The following is a 17940-nucleotide window of genomic DNA, read 5'->3' on the forward strand; positions in this document are numbered from 1 at the left end:
ACTATCGGACTGGGTTCCTGCGGCAGCGTTTTTGAGATCCCAGGAACGGAGTTCGCAGTCAAGAAAGGGAAAAACACTCATTGCCTATGGAATGATTTCTGTCTGGCGAACAAAGTTCACAACGCTGTTGCAGATACCCGAGACATGATTCAAGATGCGTTTCCGGAGAACACAATACCTAAGACTCCTTCTTGCAACTTCTTTCGCACACCAGGCTCGGATCTTTACTGGAAAGCGAACATCAACAAGTTCCCCGCGTCGCACAGAGAAATCGGCGCTGCCTTTCAAGTTGATCGGATTCACCCACTCCTATAGTCTGTACGAGAGGCCTTGATTAAGTAGTACTTTGACGACGAGATAAGAGAAGAGGCCAGAAATGACAAAGAAAATGAAGCATGCTTGATCCGCATCTACCTGGGCGAAAACGAGACTGGAAACGAAGATTACCACTCGCTGCGCAACTTTCCGATGCGGTTGAGCATGGTAAAGAAACTTGACCTGGACAAGACACTGCTCGCAGACGAGATGGCAATCGCATTAGCAATAATTCACTGGCAAGCTCAGGTCGACGCCATGGATGCAGAATTCGTGCTTAGGAAGTGCTCGAGCAACGCCGTTAGGAACGAGACGGCCATACGACCTTGTTGAGAAGCCGCACGAGGTGGATGTGCTCCCGCTCGAATTCAACAAGAGATCGATTAATGTCTGGGTTCTGGACTTCGACAAGTCGAGTCGCATCGAGCTCACGTCTAATGACGTAGACAAGTACCTGGTTCCCGCTCTCATCGGCAATGACCCCTACTATCCACGGCCGGACGTTGATACAGAATTGTGGACGCAGTTCAGCAAGACGTATCTCAAAGCCAGTCGGCTTGTTCTTCGGAACAAGCAAGTCAGCAGCCAGGCCATGGAGCTACCTGAGATATTCCTCGACAAGGTAGCTTCGAAGATCAAAGAGCACGAGGGTTGGGATCCGGAAGAGCACATTGTGTTCGGGTAATGATGGCATGAGACGACAAGGAAGTGGAGGCATTCAGTTCTCACGGGCAATGGAGAGAGACTCACAGGATGCTTTCTGCGCATTATGCGTCGGAGAGTCTGAATTACACTTTGCAGGGTTAGGAGAGGACGTTATGGGAAGTGGAGGTTTCTTTTCGTGTATTATACAGTGCTGCGAGAACGTCAATCAATTGCAGGATGGAGGGAGGACTTGCCGGGAAGCGGAGGCTTCTTGTTATATATTATACTGTGCTGCAACAAGGGCAACCCTCGCTGATTTGACTCTTGAATCATGTGCCTGAGCCCCCGAGCAGCGTATTCAATCCTTGACTTCCCCATCGGTGCATAACTGGCTACCCCAAACATAAACACTGCAATGCCGGGGCGGTGACCGGAGTATGTGTCGCTGGAGGTCAAATCATCTGTTCAAGCTGACATCTATATTGGGTGATCCTTGGACCTCAAGTCACGACTGCCGCCACGATGATGCGTAAATTTTACGAAATCCTCAGTTTTGGAGGGGACTTTGAGCGAGAAAAGTCGAAACTAATGTATCATAGATTGAAAGACGCCGAGGACCACGTTAAAGGAACGGCTGATATTGGGCAGTTAGTATAACCTCAATAGGTCTTACTGACACAAGAACCTATCTCTTCCAGACTTTGCTGCGCAAAGACAAAGCGGGTGTTGAAGAAATACTTGATACAGTACTGTTCTTGCACTAAATCACGTGATCCCTGGCGCTGCCCCAAGCCTCATGATCAACCTTGTCGCTGACACTTACCCTCTTCGGCGTCTCAGATGGTCAATTAGCAGACGACTTAATATGAGAGAGCCGTCATTTGCGCGCGGGTACGTATTGAGGTCAGCCATCTTCGCTCCCTGCAAAAGCACACCGAGAGAACTCTACAACAAGCCACTTCAAGGGCGCACAGGCATTTGGTGACACACATCGGGAAATCGGATCCGAGTCTTATTGTTCGATAAGCTTTCGTCCTGTTTCCGGCAGATCTCGGATTGGTTTGGTTCTCCTACAACGACACCAACATGGCGGAGCTGTTGCATGCCAAGATGGGTGGTGATACGATTGATGTTCCTGTTCCCAATCTACCTGTTGGCACGGCCGGCGGCTGGGAGCGCGTAACGTTGCTGAAGGACGAGGCGTATAATGATGGAGAAGCTAATCGTTACCACGCGCTGGGCGGTTGGCTGATCTTGGTTGGGTACATGGTAGATGAGAATGGCGGATTGTGTCGACGGAGTGAGGAAATTCGTGAATTCTCGATTCTGAGAAAGGGTTACGGTTTGTGGAACAAGAACGAGACGGAAAGGAGATGTTGATCCCTTGTTTGTACTTACTCAAAGAAAGTAGACTTCGTCATGGTGCCCATATAGAACGAATACGCAAATTCGATCTAGGCTAAGGGCGCTGATGATAGAATTAAATAGGTGTTGGTCTAGTGAAAGGGTTCACATTCCCAAAACGGAACAAAGCCGGCCCCTAGAATTAATCAGAATGGGACCCGAAGGGACAGACCCCGATTCACACTGCACGAGCTTGTTGGAGCCGCAATGCAGTTGCGTTACAAGTGTTTCATCAAGCTGGCATCTATTCTCTCACTAATGCGGGAAGGAGCGACAGTGGTTGCGCCTTCAAACAACCAACACTCGAATTGATACCTCGAATAGTTCTGCTCCCGTATGCAATCACACATTCTCATCTCCATGACGCTCCCCCGAGCTACCTCTCTCGCCGATGTCAACAGAGCTACGAATCTTGTCTACCGTCACCTTCTTCTGGTCCAAATGCCCGTGAGTGTTCAGAGCGCAGTGACTACCGCAGTCAGTAAGCGCTCGCTCTCCGGATTGAGGGATAGGAAAGCTTACGAGTTATAATCGTAATCCTTTTCATCCCAGGACTTCAAGGTGTCTGTATTCTCTGAACCAGATTGCACCCCCAATGAATTCGAACCACTCTCCACGGCTGTTTTTCCTGACTTCTTACCCGACGAACCGGAGCCACTTCCCACTGCGGTCGTAGAGCCTTCCGGTGATTTTGGCTCCTCCGCCCCAGTGATGGTTCGGATGGCAACGCTGCGCAGATTTCGCATGAAACCTCTCGTGGACGTTCCTGCGAAGAGTGGTCGCAATAGAGGCAAGCATGCGCCCACAATACCAAGAGCCGACTCCACAAACGTCCAAACCACAGCTGGTGTCTCGTACCATGTTATGTCGAAGTCTCCTCCGTCGGCCAAGGCTATGATGTGGTAGAAGACAATGAGCTTTGCAATCCCGGAAAGCACCGTCAGAATCCCAAGAAGGAAGATAGCGGAGACACCGATTTTGTGCCTTGCCGGCATTTGGAGTGCCCAGATGCAAGGGATCGGCAGTGAAAGAATGATTATATCAGTGAGCACGTCCGTCCACGCCTGTGCTAGGTACATCGTGTTCGTTTGAATGCACGAATTAGCCTGGGCTCCGGAGGCCTCCCAATTATACCATATTGGATAGCATTGAAGTAAGTTCGCAAAGAAGAACGCAACGGACCAGACCCCAATCATACTGATCATTGTCCACACCGCCGTATTGAAGGTATCGCCTCGAAAGACTCGTTTGTAGAACAGCAGCACCGATAATTTCGTCAGGCCGAAAGTCAACGTGGTACTCAGCTGCTGCGCAAAGTTGATTTCCAAGAACACTACGTCGCGATGAGTCCAGACTGCGTTGCCTTGTGCGTCCAGTTCGACGTGTCTTGCAAGGTCTCCGTCTGCAGCTCCAACATAAATGCATACAGCGGAAGCGATGGTGAAAAGCTGCATCGGGGTCATTCATTGGCTTCTGACCGAGGTCAATTCACGCAGGGACGTAACAACAGACTGACCATGGCTAACACAATTGTGTAATCATCCCAGCCAAGCCCCACCTTCTTCAAACGCCTGGCACAGAAACGCAGCACGATAGCTAGCAAGGCCAGCACGGTCAAGAAGGTCGTCACACCAACTGATTGGCCTGGAGATTGTATCATGGTGACAGGTTTTTAACGACGATTTCTGCAGGCAGAAGCAGATCAGAGACTACCAACTACCAAATTCTTTTGAAATCAATCAACAACGGTATTGGGCACTCGTTGAAAGAATTTGGTCTATCCCAAGATAAGTTTTGGGTATGAAGTAACTACTCAAGAATGAAAATGCGGAGAAAAATGGCTAAATGGTACAGGACCCTCTTTCTTTGGTGCCCGCAGTGGCATCCTAAATTTGGATAGAACTCTATTACGTCCTCTTAACCAGGGCCAATGCCAGCAGAAGCAACCATTTTCCTGTGAATTTACGCTTCACCTGCGCAAGAGTATGCGGGTCTCCTTAGCCTGGAGAGGCTCTGAGAGACCAATTGCGAAACGCGGTCCAACCAGTTCGAGCTGTTTCGGCTAGGAACCATGGATCTTCCCGTCCGATTTCCGAACGAGTATGTCTCCAGCGCATGACGATGATCCACAGTCTTACCGCGCTTATTTTTGGTGCACTCAATTTATTCAAGGTCAGAATTATCCTTTTTACTCTTTCATTTCTTTTGAAGACGCCAAGTCGATTTGTGGCTGGACGGGCTTTCGCAGACCTGCAGCAAAGATCGTCAACCTCGCAGCTTCTTTCCCTCCGCATTTCGCCATGCATGATCTTAGTCTTCAATGGTGCCATTATGAAACGCGACGGAAGCACCAGAAACGTTGATTTGTTTCAGCCAATGACGGATGAGCGACTAGGGATATAACCGACAGGCGCTCCACTTATACGCGCTCAGCTCAACAACCATCGAACTCGTGCGACTCCACCTTCTCCACATCGTGATCGATATCGTTCTAAATCACCCGAAGAACCAATTGGAAGGTTGGAACTATGCAAGCCTCGAGTGGGGGCCTCATCTAGTGAAGCCACCGTAGTTTTTGATAGGTGGTTGCTTGTATGCACTTTCTCCGCAGTGATGGAATTCGGCCTGGCGAGGGTCTGCTAATCGTCATGTCGTCGAATATAACGCTCAATGCATCATTGTGCATCGGAGAACTTGAGTCATACATCTCCCCAAGAGCAGGTTTCATTTTGTCATACAGCCAGCTCAATAAGTCTTTGCTGCCAAGAGGATTTGGAAATGCCACAGCGCACTACCGCTGGCTACGAACGTCGAGCCCTGCCCTGTCATAGCACTTGCGCACCGTGTGAAAATTAGTGCAGCGTCGACCGGTCTATATTGGTATTCATTCCGCATACGAAATCGGTCGTGCACATGCGGCCCTCGTTGCCGTGTTACTATTCATGTTTGCCCAGGGCCTCAATGCCAAGATCCTGTAAATATTACCGCGCCCCCGAAAGAACTTGGTGCTGTTTCTCATCGACTCTGACGGTCCTCAATGTCGCATGGAAGGTCCCTGACGCATTTCCTGCCGTGTTCCTGAGTTGGATAAACCCGATCTTCTTCACCGAGAAGCCTGATTTATTGCCGCAGTACCGCACGAATGACGCGCGCCGATGGAAAACGGGGACACATGCCTAGGAGAATATGAAGTGTAGATACCGAGAGGATCCGATTGCTGCACAACGTTCCGTGATAACGCCAAGGTGCTACTTCATGCATTAGCCTTGGCAGTGGTCAAAACCCTCTGCACGATCGTTCAACGTGCCGCATACACCAAACACGGCACGCTCTTGGCAATAACGCCGTGCATCGGAGAAAGCGTTTAGTGCGTTTCAAATCGATGCCAATGACTGATCGATTCTTGAAAGGAATAGACTAGAACTACTCACCCCACTCAAACATCGTTCCCGAGCCGGCAGATCAGCCTCCTGAGATATCCTTTGGATATCAGCTACTGTGTACCTGCATCGCCCCCTCTTCTCGTTCTTGCCGCCCGACTTATTATTCATTGTTCGAATAACTCTCGGTTTAACTATTGCACCATCCACGTAAACATTCCGCCAATGAGATGAAATGGCGCACTTAGCTCTAATTCTGGTTTTCTCTATAAAACATCACGGCATGCCCAACTTTGACACGCCCTCCCCAACAGAGCTACTAGTCTCCCAGAAGCCCTCATCATTTGAAACCTGCCCTCAAACCCATCATTCCAAGATCTACGATAATGCGCGCCACAACTCTCATGTCCGCCCTCCTCCTCCTCCTTATCTCACCTGCCTTCGCAGCTCCCCTTGTCAAACGTCAGGGTAAATCTCGTTCTCCTCTTTTGACCAACCCTGAATCAACCTGTCATTTCGGAGCAATTACTAACCTCACCCAGGGGGGGTAAGCGCCATTTTGGATGCTGCGCAGCAGCCCGATACCGAGGCTTGCACCAACGGACGTCGGAGCTTGATACCGTTCTGGCCCCGACAGTACAAAGCCGTCAATGACTGCAGCTTCGAGATTGGCTCCGGTTCCGCCGCCGGTGCAACATGGAGGTTCGATGAAGGGTAGGGGGTTTAGCGATTTTGGCTGAGGAATGGCCCAATCTGCTCGGAACTCCCAACAGCGCGAGATGTCGTGCGAGCCGGGCCGGTTGAGGGATACTCGAGTTCTCTGCGTGGTTGACCGCTGCGTCGTATCCATCAGACACGACACCTTTCCTTTGACGACAGAGGTGGGGTTGATGTGGCCTTGGTACATTTCTTCTTCGTGCTCGGTCTTGAGATTTGTGGTGATGGGACGGTTTTGTGCATGTCACCACCACCTTTTAAGACGAGCTAGTATAGTAATGACTTTCTTGGAGATGGTGATTCAAAACCTATGAAGCATGAACTGAACAGTGCCCAACTGTGACCTGTGGTGACGGCTGGTTGAGCAAAGCCTTTTATAAGAACTGAACTGAACTGTACGGCAGGTAAGTGCTCGACACGTGTGGGACAAGGAAAATTTGAGACTCGCGACGTTTTGCGGTAGGTAGTATGGCCCGCGACTCGTGGGGTGCTTGACACGGGGTTGGTCAACAGTGGGTTTCGGTAACAAAATACGCGCTACCTGCTAGGCATTCATGCTGTAAATCGCAGGGAAATAAGTTGTACAACATACGCGCTTCAGAAGTCTTGTGCACGAATATCTTGCAGGGGGCCATGTTCCAATGTAAAATAATGTTCGCTTATCTACACAAAAAGCTCGTTCTTCCCCTGACGAAATATTCGAACCCCGGCAGCACCAAATTCATGCAGCAAGTAACCCGCATTTTATCATATGACTCGCCAAACCCTCGCGGCCAATTAATCTTTACACTTCAGAAAGCCCTGATATATTTTCCGCTCATCCCAGCCTTAGCAAAACCACCATCCCCTAACCCTCCCCTTTCCCCTTCCCCATCTCCATCCCACCCACCACCACCACTCCTACCAAGCCCCCCTCTCCCCCTCCAGGATAACTCACCTCACCCCAACCCACCCCTAATCGCCCTCAACTTCCCCTCAATCTCTTCCCCCACCTGGTTCAGATCCGTGATCAAAAGCGCCAAGTCGTTCTCATCGCCGCCTCTGCGGAGGAGGTTGTAGATGAAGGCGGCGACGATGGCGATTTCGACGTCGTGTTGCGCGATGGGGCGTTGGGGTTGGTTCGCCTGGGAGGAGAGAAGGGGGGGTTTAGTGGGTTGGGGCGGAGCCGGATATTGGAAATAGGGGAAGGGGGGGGCTACTCACGAGTGCGGAGATGGTTTGGCGGAGGCTGGAGATGAGATCTGGGTCTTTGGCCGAGCGCTGTGATGGGATTGTGACGGGGAAGGGTTCGGGGGATAAGGGCATGGTGGGTGAAGAAAGGTTTTGGTTCGGTTTGATGATCAGAGGAAGTTTTTAGACCATGAGGCATTCACGTTTGAGCAGGGAGTAGACGATGATGTTTGAAGAGCTTCTCTGATCGCAAACGCAGATATCACCTGATGAGTGCACGTGGCAGTGAAACCGGGCAACTGAAACGGAAGTCGATGAGATCGATCTGACCTACTGAATCAGGATGCGCTGGCCGAGATCTGTATCTGGTGCCAGCTGCTAACACTCCAATCTGCAGTTGCCAAATCTTGGAAAACTTCACACACGTGCCGCGAATTCTTTGTTTGCATTTGGATTCTGCGAAGAGCGCACTTTCCAGATCAGATTTTTACCACCTACCAGAAAAGACGGCGAGCCGATCTCTTCCTCTCCCCTTTCCACCACTACCGCTCTGAAGCTTCTCGCGCTAGAAAAGCGACAATGTCATCCTGACCCTGCGGTTCGCTGATCCAACATCGCCCATCCCGATACTCCTTCCACTCAACCTCCCGTCCCGACCCCTTCAGCGCAGCGCAAGCCTGCCGCTATCCAACCACCTCATCCTCCACCGAACGGCAGAGCAACACAGACGCATCCACAAACGGGTCAGCCCACACATGAGACGTCGGGCCGTCTTCAAAACCGATCGTCCACTCGGACAATCCCTCCAACCCCGCCCGCATGGCAGGCTGCATCGATGCTTTCGTACCGATCTCTTCGATCTGCGCCCGGAAAGGCATCCACCCGCTCCAGGCCGCCTAGCTTGCACTGCCCCTTCAGCATGGTGATTGAACCCGTCGCGCACACTTGGCCGATACCCGTTAAGACAATGCGGCTTGCGTCGCCGTTGAGGCGTTTGGTCTCATCATGGATTACACTCAGCAAAAAGCCCACATCCGCCTGCAACTCCTCTCTCGTGCTCGGGTCCGTGAGCGAGTATATATCGTCCAATTCTAATGAGCAGCGCTCGTGAGACGAGGGGAAGGCACATTTGTAACCTGGTGAGAGCTCCTGGAGAGTCTTTCCGGCCGAGGTTTGTCCGTCCAAGAGATCTTCTCTGGTGTTTTGAGGTGGGTGGACCGTTATTCTTTCTCTCTGGATAATCTTGCCGCAATGAACTTCAGACTCAGGCCGATGGTCTAGGGCCGTTTAGCGGACTACTGCTCCGGACCGGTCTACTCAACCAGTAGTCTAGACCGGCTTGATCATTTCATTAATGGTCCTAGAGCGGCTCAGGTGTGTGACAGGACCGGTCTGAACTACTAATTTACGATTTCAAATCTCCTCTTAATGTTGTTACTCATCTACGTTTTTATAGAGCGTTTCAAGTGAAGATGAAGATCCAAGTCAGGTTCTCGGTAAGAGAATATCCGCTGAGCTCTTCCAAGCGGCGTAGAGTACCCACCACTTTCATATCAGCTTTCTAGACTACCGGTCTGGATGGGTCTAAACTGATCCGGACCGGTTCAGTATCTGGACAGACTACCTTACGGACCATGTGTATACCTACCTTCAATTCAACCCTCTAGACCGGGTATTCCGGACCATCGGGCGCCTTGAAAGGAAGCAACGATATAGACATATTCTGTTACGCCAAAAGACTGGGGATCTACAATAGTAGGCTATGTGACGCAGAGTGCAAAAGCGATTACCGTATCACTCCCACCCGTCGACGTCCAAGAGTCAGAATCGCCACGAACATGCCACCCAGGATGAAAGAAAACTTCACCGTTGCCGGCTCCATCCCTCCCAGAAGCTCGCTCTCAATCTTCCGACGCCACGTCTCCCAGGTCGATCGGCTGCTCTCGGACCGGATAGACACGTCGATACAGACGACCGACATCCTCATCGCTCCGTCCCGGCCACATATAAGATACCGATCGGTCGACCGATGGTATACGCTGCCATGGAAAGGCCAACTTCGGCGATCCACCGTCGCGAGTCGGTCCTGGCCGAGACTCGAGCTCGGCAAGAGACCAGCCCTGGTTTCAGCGCAACGCTGTAACATAGTGGGGAAGACCAGCGTAATGATCTCCGGGTCTCAGTTCCCTTGGTTTCCGCGAGGGTTTCTCTTCATTGGTCTGCTGTAGCTCGTGGGTGTGTTGAGATTGCGAAGCTGAGGTTGACCACGCCTGCGCACGGAAAGGCTTGAATGCCCCCTTTTTGGATCCGTGTCGTGAAGGTTCAGGAGGGGGGTGGCCCTAAGCGAAAATTTCCTTTGGGATCGTCCGGGATAGAGTCCGAAGCTCTTCGACGTGGAATACCGGTCACGTGGTTCCCGTCTAAACGTAGGTAGGCTCCTCAGACTAGATCTCCCATCTCCTACGTCGACTTGAAGCTCGATGCGCCTGAGAGAATGAGCGAAACCAGTAAGCCCTTCCCGTTCATTCATCACTGATATTCGAATCTTTTCGAGTTTGACTAACCCCCTTTTCCACCTTCCCAGGCGACTCCTCCCTCGACCCATCCTCTCTTTTCAGTTTTCCCGCACCCCACACAGCCCGAAGGCAGCGACACTGCCCATTCTCATCCCACAGCTCCATGCATTTCCAGCACAACCCGGCCCCGCAGATACAATCCACCCTTTCGCAGCCGCCGGTCTTCTCGATCAGATTCCTGCACCGCGGGCACTTCCTGATATCCGGGTTGAGATTCCAGGTCCGGAATTCCGCCGTCCCCACGCGCTGGTACATCAGGCAGGTCGTGCCGCTGTGGGAAGGGGCCCGGCAGGTCGTGCAGATGGGCGTGGCGCACTTGAAGCAAGTTATCACGGAGCCGTCGGTGGAAGTGCGATAGGTTTGGTTGCATGAAAAAGCCGGGCATTCTTGGATCGTTTCGATCGTTTGGAGGTAGATTGCGAAGGACTTTTCGAGGAGTCGTTCGAAAGTTTCGGACTGGAGAGCGAGTTTGAGTTCGGGAAGCAGGAAGGTCCGTGAACACTTTCCTGAATTGCCGAGACACCGAATCGGGATTCCTTCTTTGCGGGCGGAAACGCATTGGACAGCGAAACAGGCTCGACAGTACCGATGGCCGCAAGCGGTAACGTAGGCGTCTTCGGCCTCGGTCAGACAGACGGCACACTCGGGCACTGCAGGATCCTCCTCGACTCTCAACCTCGCCAGGTGGTCTCGCAGAAGGTGGCGTTTGATATCCGTCATACACAGCGGATTGGCAGACGCTTCGTACTTGATCTCAACGGGGGCTAGTCTCACATCGATCTTGGTTCGCGGGAGACACTTCGAATACCTCTCAAACTTGCGCCCGATGCGTGCAGCGAAACCCGGATCCTTGACCTGAACGTGCGCGACGACGGGACCCGCGTCTGGGCCGGTGGTGACGTGTACGCACGACAAGCCCACCGGTTCTCGGAAGAAAGCAAACATGTATATCGCGAGATCGCCGGCGGTGCGGTTTGGCACGTTGCAGGAAAGTAGGATCGCGCTGTAGTCGGAGGGGTGCTTGATGCTCAGGACGCTCGCTCCGGGCCCGAAATCGACGAGGACTCCTCTGAGGATGCGGGACTCCACCTGGCCCTCTGAGATGTCGGAAGTCATTGCTGGTCTTGGTGTTGTGGTGCTGTTCAACGATGCGGACGGGAGGTTTTGTGGCATTCGAGTATTGAGGTCGATCTTCGAGGGTGATAGGGTCATCGGGGATGGGGTTGATTGAGGTTTGGAAGAGGTTTGGAAGGTATTGCAGTGGAAGGTGATGGCAAGTGACACATCCATCCAGACCCCAAGGAACTAGTTTATGGTAGCCGAGGCGTATAGGCAGAAATTATCAAGGACAAAGACGTATATGTATAATGAAAAATGCTATGTGTCAAACGCAAGCACGGAAAGCGACAGCTGAGGATTGAGAGCTAATAGGACTGCAAAGGTGGGTGATCGCTGTCCAAAGTGACGGCGAACATACCGCCATCTCCAGCCAATCGTAGCCATTTTTGACGGAATGAATGTATCACGACACTACTTCCCCGCTCGCCAAGCCTCCTCCATAACACTTTCCACTGTCGGCTTCTGTGTTACGACTGACCCCTCACCCAAGACTATGAACGACGACCGAGTGCATACGCTATATAACACAGATGGTGACTAAAAAAAGGATCAGTTTCACAAATAGAATAATCGCAATGGAGAGAAGAGAACGAGACTGTCCCCTATTCTATACTCAAATCGCTCATGCCCCCGTTCATACCATCATGGGGCGAGACAGCGTTGAGTCAAGAAGGCAAAGGGATTGTCTTCGGGATGGGGAAGCTGTGTTTGTGTCCCAGCGGGCTTAACGGCCGGCTGGCTGTAGTGCTTTAATTGGGTAAGGAGCCGCAAATTCTACGAGGCCAGAGCTGCGTGGCGAGCAGCTGGTCCGGCGAAACGAGATTCTGCTCGATAAAGGGCTGCTGTATCCTCCAAGCTCATTCTCTCCTCGCCGGTTCCACAAGCCGCTCACACCCGTCGTCTCGGACCCCAGCACGAGATCGAGAGCCCCTGGCGTCCCTGCTTCACCCTTGAGCCGTGGCATAGTTAGACGCTCGAGGGCTTTTCGAAAGTAGAATTCACAGGTTTACTCAGATGATGGTGTCGAAAACGCGGGGGGCGGGGTTGGGGGGGGGTGGAAGCAGCGCATCTGATATAGCCTGAATGACTTAGGAGACCGTGTCGGAATAGGTGGATTCTTGTTTATACAGTGAGCTCACTACTCATAAAGAGTCCCATGCACCTCCTGCATATGCGCGTAGCATTTCACCCCCTGGTCAAACGTCTCCAAACAAACCCAACAGATATGCGTTTTGCAATTCCTGCATTCCATATGATTGCAGCCGTAGGATTTCTCGATCGGCACTTTGCACACGGGACAATCCTTGACGTCGTTCTCCCGCTTCCAAATCCGAAACTCCTCGTTCCCTTCCGTCCCGATGCGCTTGTAGGCTTCACACGTCAGACCGTCATGACTGGTGATCTGACAGGTGGTGCAGATGGGGGTCAGGCAGGCGGGACAGGTGAAGGTGACGCCGTCGGGGGAGATGCGGTAGATCTGTTGGCAGTCCGGGGTGGGACAGTATTGGAAGCTTTGGGGATTGGTCCGTACGTGTGTGGTGAATGAGTCTTCGAGCAATTGTTCGAAAGCTTCGGCGGGTAGTGCGTTCTTGATTTCGGGCATCTCGAACACTCGTAAACAGTTTCCCGAATCACCGAAACAGCGCACTGGCAGGTCTCCCGCGCCAGCTGAGGAACACTGACTGGCAAAGCAGGTTCCACAGTAGACATGGCCGCAGGGCGTACGATAGGCATCTTCTGCTTCCGTCCAACATACCGCACAGTCAGACTGGTCGATATCCTTGTCAAAGGCCAAATCCTCGAGATCACTCGCGACGTCTGGGTCGAGGAGCGCCCGTGCTGTCTCCAAATCACGAGCCGAGCCAGTGATAGTAATGATCTGCGGTCGTTGCCGGATATCAAGACTGGCCTTTTGCTTGCCGAGTGTCGCTACAATGCGGCGAAAACCCCCGTGCAGCGCTTTCTTGAGGTCTTCGGCGCTCAACGAAATGTAGTGGGTCATCTCCGTGAGGTTATTCAGCTTTTCAATCAGCGCGCTTCGGATATGTTCTTTGCTGCCAGCCGATCCGTAAAGAGAAAGACGATGCTTCCTCATGTCCCTGTAGATATACCCTTGATGGGTGTGACTCAATTCTCTGAGGTACGCCAGGCCCCCAGGCTGGGTAAAAAGGTCATCCCATATCCCGAAATCTCCATTCATTGCCACATCACCAGCCAGAATCTTCTCGAAGGCAGTCTTTGCTTTTGCAACGGCCTTTGCATCCCCTCCGTACAATCGAAGCGCTATGAGCTTCTGCGTGGGGTCTACGGGCAGATAGGCTTTGATATGCACATGTCCAGCGTCCCAGATTTGAGATTTGAGGTGGTCAACGTCTCCTCGAATCGCACTGCACATAGCTTTTGGGACATTGAATCTGACAGATATCAGGGGATGAATGAAGAGTCTGGAATTGGCCAGTTGGGGCATTTTCTGCCCACTCAATTGATTGACAGCTTTCCGCGCATGTTCTGCTGTCTGGAAACGTGCGATCGCTTTTACCTGCGTAGCGCTCATGATAGAAGTAGGCTCCCAGGCCGCCAAAGGGCCGACACTATTGAGTAGAGCTTTGACAGAATCTTCAGCTTCGTGTGATGACGTCGAATACGAAACTTTGCCCATGACCACGTTCACCGGTGTAAGATGGCCGGGTATGTGTCGTTCGATCATAGGCTGTGACGTGGAGGCGTCTAGATTTCCAAGTTGCACAGAGATAATGGTAGTTTCACGATGTCGAAAGTTATGTTCGGGGATTTGGAGAGTGGCCTGGATCTTGCGTCCTGCAATTCTAAAATCTCTGCCCGCAACGAAATTTTCAGCAGCTCTAGCTTTGCCGGTGTTGTTGTAGTGCAGCCAAGCGGTTCGCGAAGGCTTGTACCAGGTGCAGCTTACAGTGCTCATCTGGAGCCGGTTCGCGGATGACTCAGATTTGATCCCAACCTGCAGTATACTGACAGAGATTTCAGAGGTACGATTTTCCTCGACACCGCCGTCGGCCTTCATTTTCAGTCTCTGTGCAAATCCTGGGTCCTTGAGTCTAACACTGGCAACAGTCGAAGGAGGTTTGGTCACAGTCTTTACACGTATGCATGAGGGAGGGACAGTCTCTCCAAGCGCAGCCATGAAGCCTTGAAAAAATTCTGCGTCACAACCCGGCTGCAGAGAAGTCACCTGGACAGCGGAAAATTCTGATGGAAACTCCAACTCATGAATCTGGGCTCCGGGACCGAACATGGCGGATGCACCTTGTAGATTGCGTGCTTCGAATTCCCGCGAAGACTGTTCAGCCGCAGCGATGGCGGAATTCTCAATCTTCGTGTCTCGAACGTGAATCGGCTCGGGTGGCGCATTAATGGCTTCGGGTTGCGCCTTTTGTTTGTCACTCGAGGTCAATATGTTTTCTTTCGAGTGTTCGTAAAGACACTCAATGCCCTTGTTACAACGCCCAAGCAAATGGAAGCGGCACGGAATCCCATTGGTCTCAGCAGGCGAGATCGGCGAAGCGGTAAAAGGTGGCGAAAGTACAAAGGGCGCCGCTCCTGGTCGAAGACTGCCAGAAGAGGCGACCTCATGACTGTATGTGCAGGCCTGCCCACGGGTACAAGTACCCAGAGCGAAAAACTTGCACACCTTTTTCCTCATGGTAGAAGTAATTTATAGCTTAAGCTGCTGCAGACCGGCGTCTGGCAATGAAAAATGATGGAAGCAAGTCGAGGGAGAGGACAAAACGGCTAAGAGTCGGTGTGTTGAATGACTAGAGGATGTACATGCAGGGTCTTGAACCTCGTGACAGCGTCAACCAATCACAGTCAGGGGAAACGCTGGACACCTGCAGCTCTTCGTCATGAAGATCTTGCTCTTCAGAACGTCCACTCCAGAAGGTGTTTACGGCTAAGGGGAGATTTCACACTTTTGGCGATAAACCATGAATCATACCTATCAAGATCCTTTCACATGTGTTGCACCAGCTTGGGCATGCTTAATGCACGAGTAGAACTGACACATAATCAGGAGTCATTGTCTTAAGATTTCTCTCATATTGGCCACAGAACATATAGGCATCGCCCCGAAGAAGCGGGCCCGGTGCCTGACGGTAAACACATTCAATTGCTTGATATAAACTGTGCCAGCCCTTGGGCGTATCGTGCTTCTACCAGACGCCACAATCAAATATCCCTCTCGCTTTAGTTCGAATCTCAAGATTTCAGCGTCTCATTCACAGGAGGGACCTGCAAAATGTGGTCGCGACCGTCAACCTTCCTGCGCCGGGATCAACCGTCAAAGGCCGTACAAGCCGACATGGCATGTCGATACAGAACAGCTCAAAAAACCACCCGGAAGTCTTAGGAAAGGAATAACTCTGCTGTCTATTGGCAGAAAAAGAGTCGTAGAGGCCGTAGTACAAATCACTGGGTATAATACATCACAACAAGATCAGGTAGTTGGAGGGCGCGATACCTATTGCGTAATTAGCGTTAACTCATGAGAACCATGAGAGACGCTCACCTGTCTCGCCAGTCTCCTTCTTCGCTTGCCACCATCTTCCACTCACGTCCGAAACCTCCAGGATCTCGTGCTTCGAAAAGCTAATCTCGTTTGCATCGTCTGGGTTAGCTTCGTAGGAGTATATTGCCTTTGCACGGTATGGGTATTCTGTAGGAGATGTGACGTCGTTTCTTGGGTCGTGGTGATCCACGGCCATTCCGCCTAGAGGTGGAGCTGTGGTTGGTGTCTGATTTGTTGGTGATACAGATCGTGCGCCTTGTCCAAAGCGTTGTTGTGAGCTCTGTTGGCCGGCCAGACCACCTGGGTAGCCTGATACGGGCGACGAGGTCTCAAAGCCGTTCAATTGCGCTGAAGTATACATTTGTGGCGCTTGGTTGCCCATATGGGTTGTTTCTTGTGGACCAGGGGCATAGTGTGGGCTTATAGGTCTGCTGTTGCGCGTTGAGCCGCGTTGCTGTTCTTTGTGCAAGGCAAAGGAGTCGATGTAGCCTCGGTGCGTGGCTTGAGGCGTTGAGCCAAAGTAGAAGATCCATACAATCTGGGGAATCTTAGAAGCCGTCATGACATGGGTAAGGGGGTGACTGACCATGACCATGGAGAGTAATATGAACCCAGCTGCTGCTGCTTCCTTGTCACCGTCTGGAGAGTACACCAAGTCATTGATGATGGACGTGGAATACGTGAGACCAGCTGCTAGAAATCCAACAATCTGTCCAGAATCAGCAGTCTGCGGGCATTGGATGCAATGGATTGCGCACAGCAACATGGTATGTGTGTGTCGCGTCCGACCCCACTACCACGAATACGCCCACAATGACGCAGAACAGGTATGCTATTGCCCACCATGCAAAATTCGGGAATCCTCCTTTGACAGCGGATATGATGGAAGCGATGAAGGTGATGAGCCAAGCAAGCTGTCGTAATTGTTTGTCAGCTTTGTTCTCGTCCCATGCGGCCAGCTGGAAGCGTAAAGGAAACGTACATATGCTATCGATATAGTCGCCAGCGCGAACGGGTCACCAACGATATGTCCTAAAAACCTTCAGCACCTGCTTCGTCTCCCATTGGACACAGCGCATTACCAAAGCTAAATCTCCGTAACCCTCCTCTGCCGGCGTTGGCTTCCAGATTGCCATTCATCTTGTGAAGTGATGGCGAGTGATAGCTGCTGTATGACGATGGCATAGAGAATCCAGATCAAATGTCAAGTATCCTCCTCGCATCCGCCGACTTTGCTGCACAACTATGTGCCGAGGTCGCGCAATATCTTGAACGTGGTATTAGATCAATGGATCACGTCGCCTTGTTGAGATTTTGGAGAAGGAGTGTGATTGTTGGAAAGCGTTGTTGCGGATCTGCGGCGTGGTGAGGGGGTTGATTAGGAAGTTATTTCTCGCACTGGCCAAGGAAGTGCGAAGTGAGGTATTGGCCGACTGGGTTGCAAGAAGCAGTATTAGTAGTGTAAGATACAGTGAAGGAGCGTAATGGGTGGAGAGCAGTGGTTGGAGGTGATGTGTTTAAAAGTTGTCGAAGTTGCGACAAGAGGAGTCGTCGGCTGCCGTTTCAAGTTGGGTTGGTTTTGGCAGCCAGGCGCTTTCCTAAATTTAAATCTTAGGACTTAAAAGTAAGAGACGTCCCAGGCTCCACTGGAATCGCTGTCCAATGAGTGGACCCGTCGAATTAGACGCTGAGAGTGAGTCGCAACTTTGCTGGAGAGTAGAGTAAAGTATCGTTTATGTTTCGAGGAAGCTGACAGGATCATTGTCTCGTTGTCTGTCCTCAGTCCTCACCTCCCCGCAAAAACGCGACCTCGTAAATGAGTGGGCGGTGGAGATTGCAGGGCTGAGAGTACATACCCGTATCTAATCTTTAGGCCGCGACAACGCTAATCTCAGGAACGAGTGGAGACTGGAGAGCGGAGAGGGGAAGAAGTTCCAGACTCTCCAAGCCAACAGGATCCACTCTCGCCACTCAACGGTCCTCTTGTTAAAGTACAATGCGCACACAAATCAACACATTTTGTAATGTAGGCATTGTCTTCAAAAAGCCATAATCGTGGTGATTTACCATT

The 17940-nt window shown here is 51.6% G+C and overlaps 9 protein-coding genes across 9 annotated transcripts; 3 read left to right on the forward strand and 6 right to left on the reverse strand.

The window, feature by feature from the left end:
• Positions 1-144: 144 nt before the first annotated feature.
• HO133_009579 (uncharacterized protein) lies at positions 145-1000 on the forward strand (the record flags this gene model as incomplete). Its single annotated transcript, XM_037300440.1, has 3 exons — positions 145-288; positions 343-615; positions 650-1000. 3 exons carry the CDS (start codon positions 145-147, stop codon positions 998-1000), a joined length of 768 nt encoding a protein of 255 aa, XP_037154288.1.
• A 1046-nt stretch (positions 1001-2046) lies between these two features.
• HO133_009580 (uncharacterized protein) lies at positions 2047-2394 on the forward strand (the record flags this gene model as incomplete). The annotated part of the gene is made up of 2 exons (XM_037300441.1): positions 2047-2335; positions 2372-2394. The coding sequence occupies 2 exons, from the start codon at positions 2047-2049 to the stop codon at positions 2392-2394; spliced, it is 312 nt and encodes a 103-aa protein (XP_037154289.1).
• Positions 2395-2706: 312 nt separating this feature from the next.
• On the reverse strand, positions 2707-4024 carry HO133_009581 (uncharacterized protein; the record flags this gene model as incomplete). The annotated part of the gene is made up of 3 exons (XM_037300442.1): positions 2707-2833; positions 2887-3812; positions 3881-4024. 3 exons carry the CDS (start codon positions 4022-4024, stop codon positions 2707-2709), a joined length of 1197 nt encoding a protein of 398 aa, XP_037154290.1.
• Positions 4025-6130: 2106 nt separating this feature from the next.
• Positions 6131-6462, forward strand: HO133_009582 (uncharacterized protein; the record flags this gene model as incomplete). Its single annotated transcript, XM_037300443.1, has 2 exons — positions 6131-6212; positions 6287-6462. 2 exons carry the CDS (start codon positions 6131-6133, stop codon positions 6460-6462), a joined length of 258 nt encoding a protein of 85 aa, XP_037154291.1.
• Positions 6463-7399: 937 nt separating this feature from the next.
• On the reverse strand, positions 7400-7766 carry HO133_009583 (uncharacterized protein; the record flags this gene model as incomplete). The annotated part of the gene is made up of 2 exons (XM_037300444.1): positions 7400-7585; positions 7665-7766. 2 exons carry the CDS (start codon positions 7764-7766, stop codon positions 7400-7402), a joined length of 288 nt encoding a protein of 95 aa, XP_037154292.1.
• Positions 7767-8405: 639 nt separating this feature from the next.
• Positions 8406-9777, reverse strand: HO133_009584 (uncharacterized protein; the record flags this gene model as incomplete). The annotated part of the gene is made up of 2 exons (XM_037300445.1): positions 8406-8873; positions 9430-9777. 2 exons carry the CDS (start codon positions 9775-9777, stop codon positions 8406-8408), a joined length of 816 nt encoding a protein of 271 aa, XP_037154293.1.
• A 518-nt stretch (positions 9778-10295) lies between these two features.
• Positions 10296-11419, reverse strand: HO133_009585 (uncharacterized protein; the record flags this gene model as incomplete). Its single annotated transcript, XM_037300446.1, has 2 exons — positions 10296-10746; positions 10794-11419. The coding sequence occupies 2 exons, from the start codon at positions 11417-11419 to the stop codon at positions 10296-10298; spliced, it is 1077 nt and encodes a 358-aa protein (XP_037154294.1).
• Positions 11420-12464: 1045 nt separating this feature from the next.
• HO133_009586 (uncharacterized protein) lies at positions 12465-15005 on the reverse strand (the record flags this gene model as incomplete). Its single annotated transcript, XM_037300447.1, has 1 exon — positions 12465-15005. The coding sequence occupies one exon, from the start codon at positions 15003-15005 to the stop codon at positions 12465-12467; it is 2541 nt and encodes an 846-aa protein (XP_037154295.1).
• A 781-nt stretch (positions 15006-15786) lies between these two features.
• Positions 15787-17009, reverse strand: HO133_009587 (uncharacterized protein; the record flags this gene model as incomplete). The annotated part of the gene is made up of 6 exons (XM_037300448.1): positions 15787-15821; positions 15870-16407; positions 16456-16578; positions 16628-16783; positions 16852-16901; positions 16952-17009. The coding sequence occupies 6 exons, from the start codon at positions 17007-17009 to the stop codon at positions 15787-15789; spliced, it is 960 nt and encodes a 319-aa protein (XP_037154296.1).
• Positions 17010-17940: the final 931 nt, after the last annotated feature.

This window comes from Letharia lupina, assembly GCF_014066315.1.
Source record: "Letharia lupina isolate WasteWater1 chromosome Unknown contig_7, whole genome shotgun sequence".
In the NCBI taxonomy this organism is placed as follows: domain Eukaryota; kingdom Fungi; phylum Ascomycota; class Lecanoromycetes; order Lecanorales; family Parmeliaceae; genus Letharia; species Letharia lupina.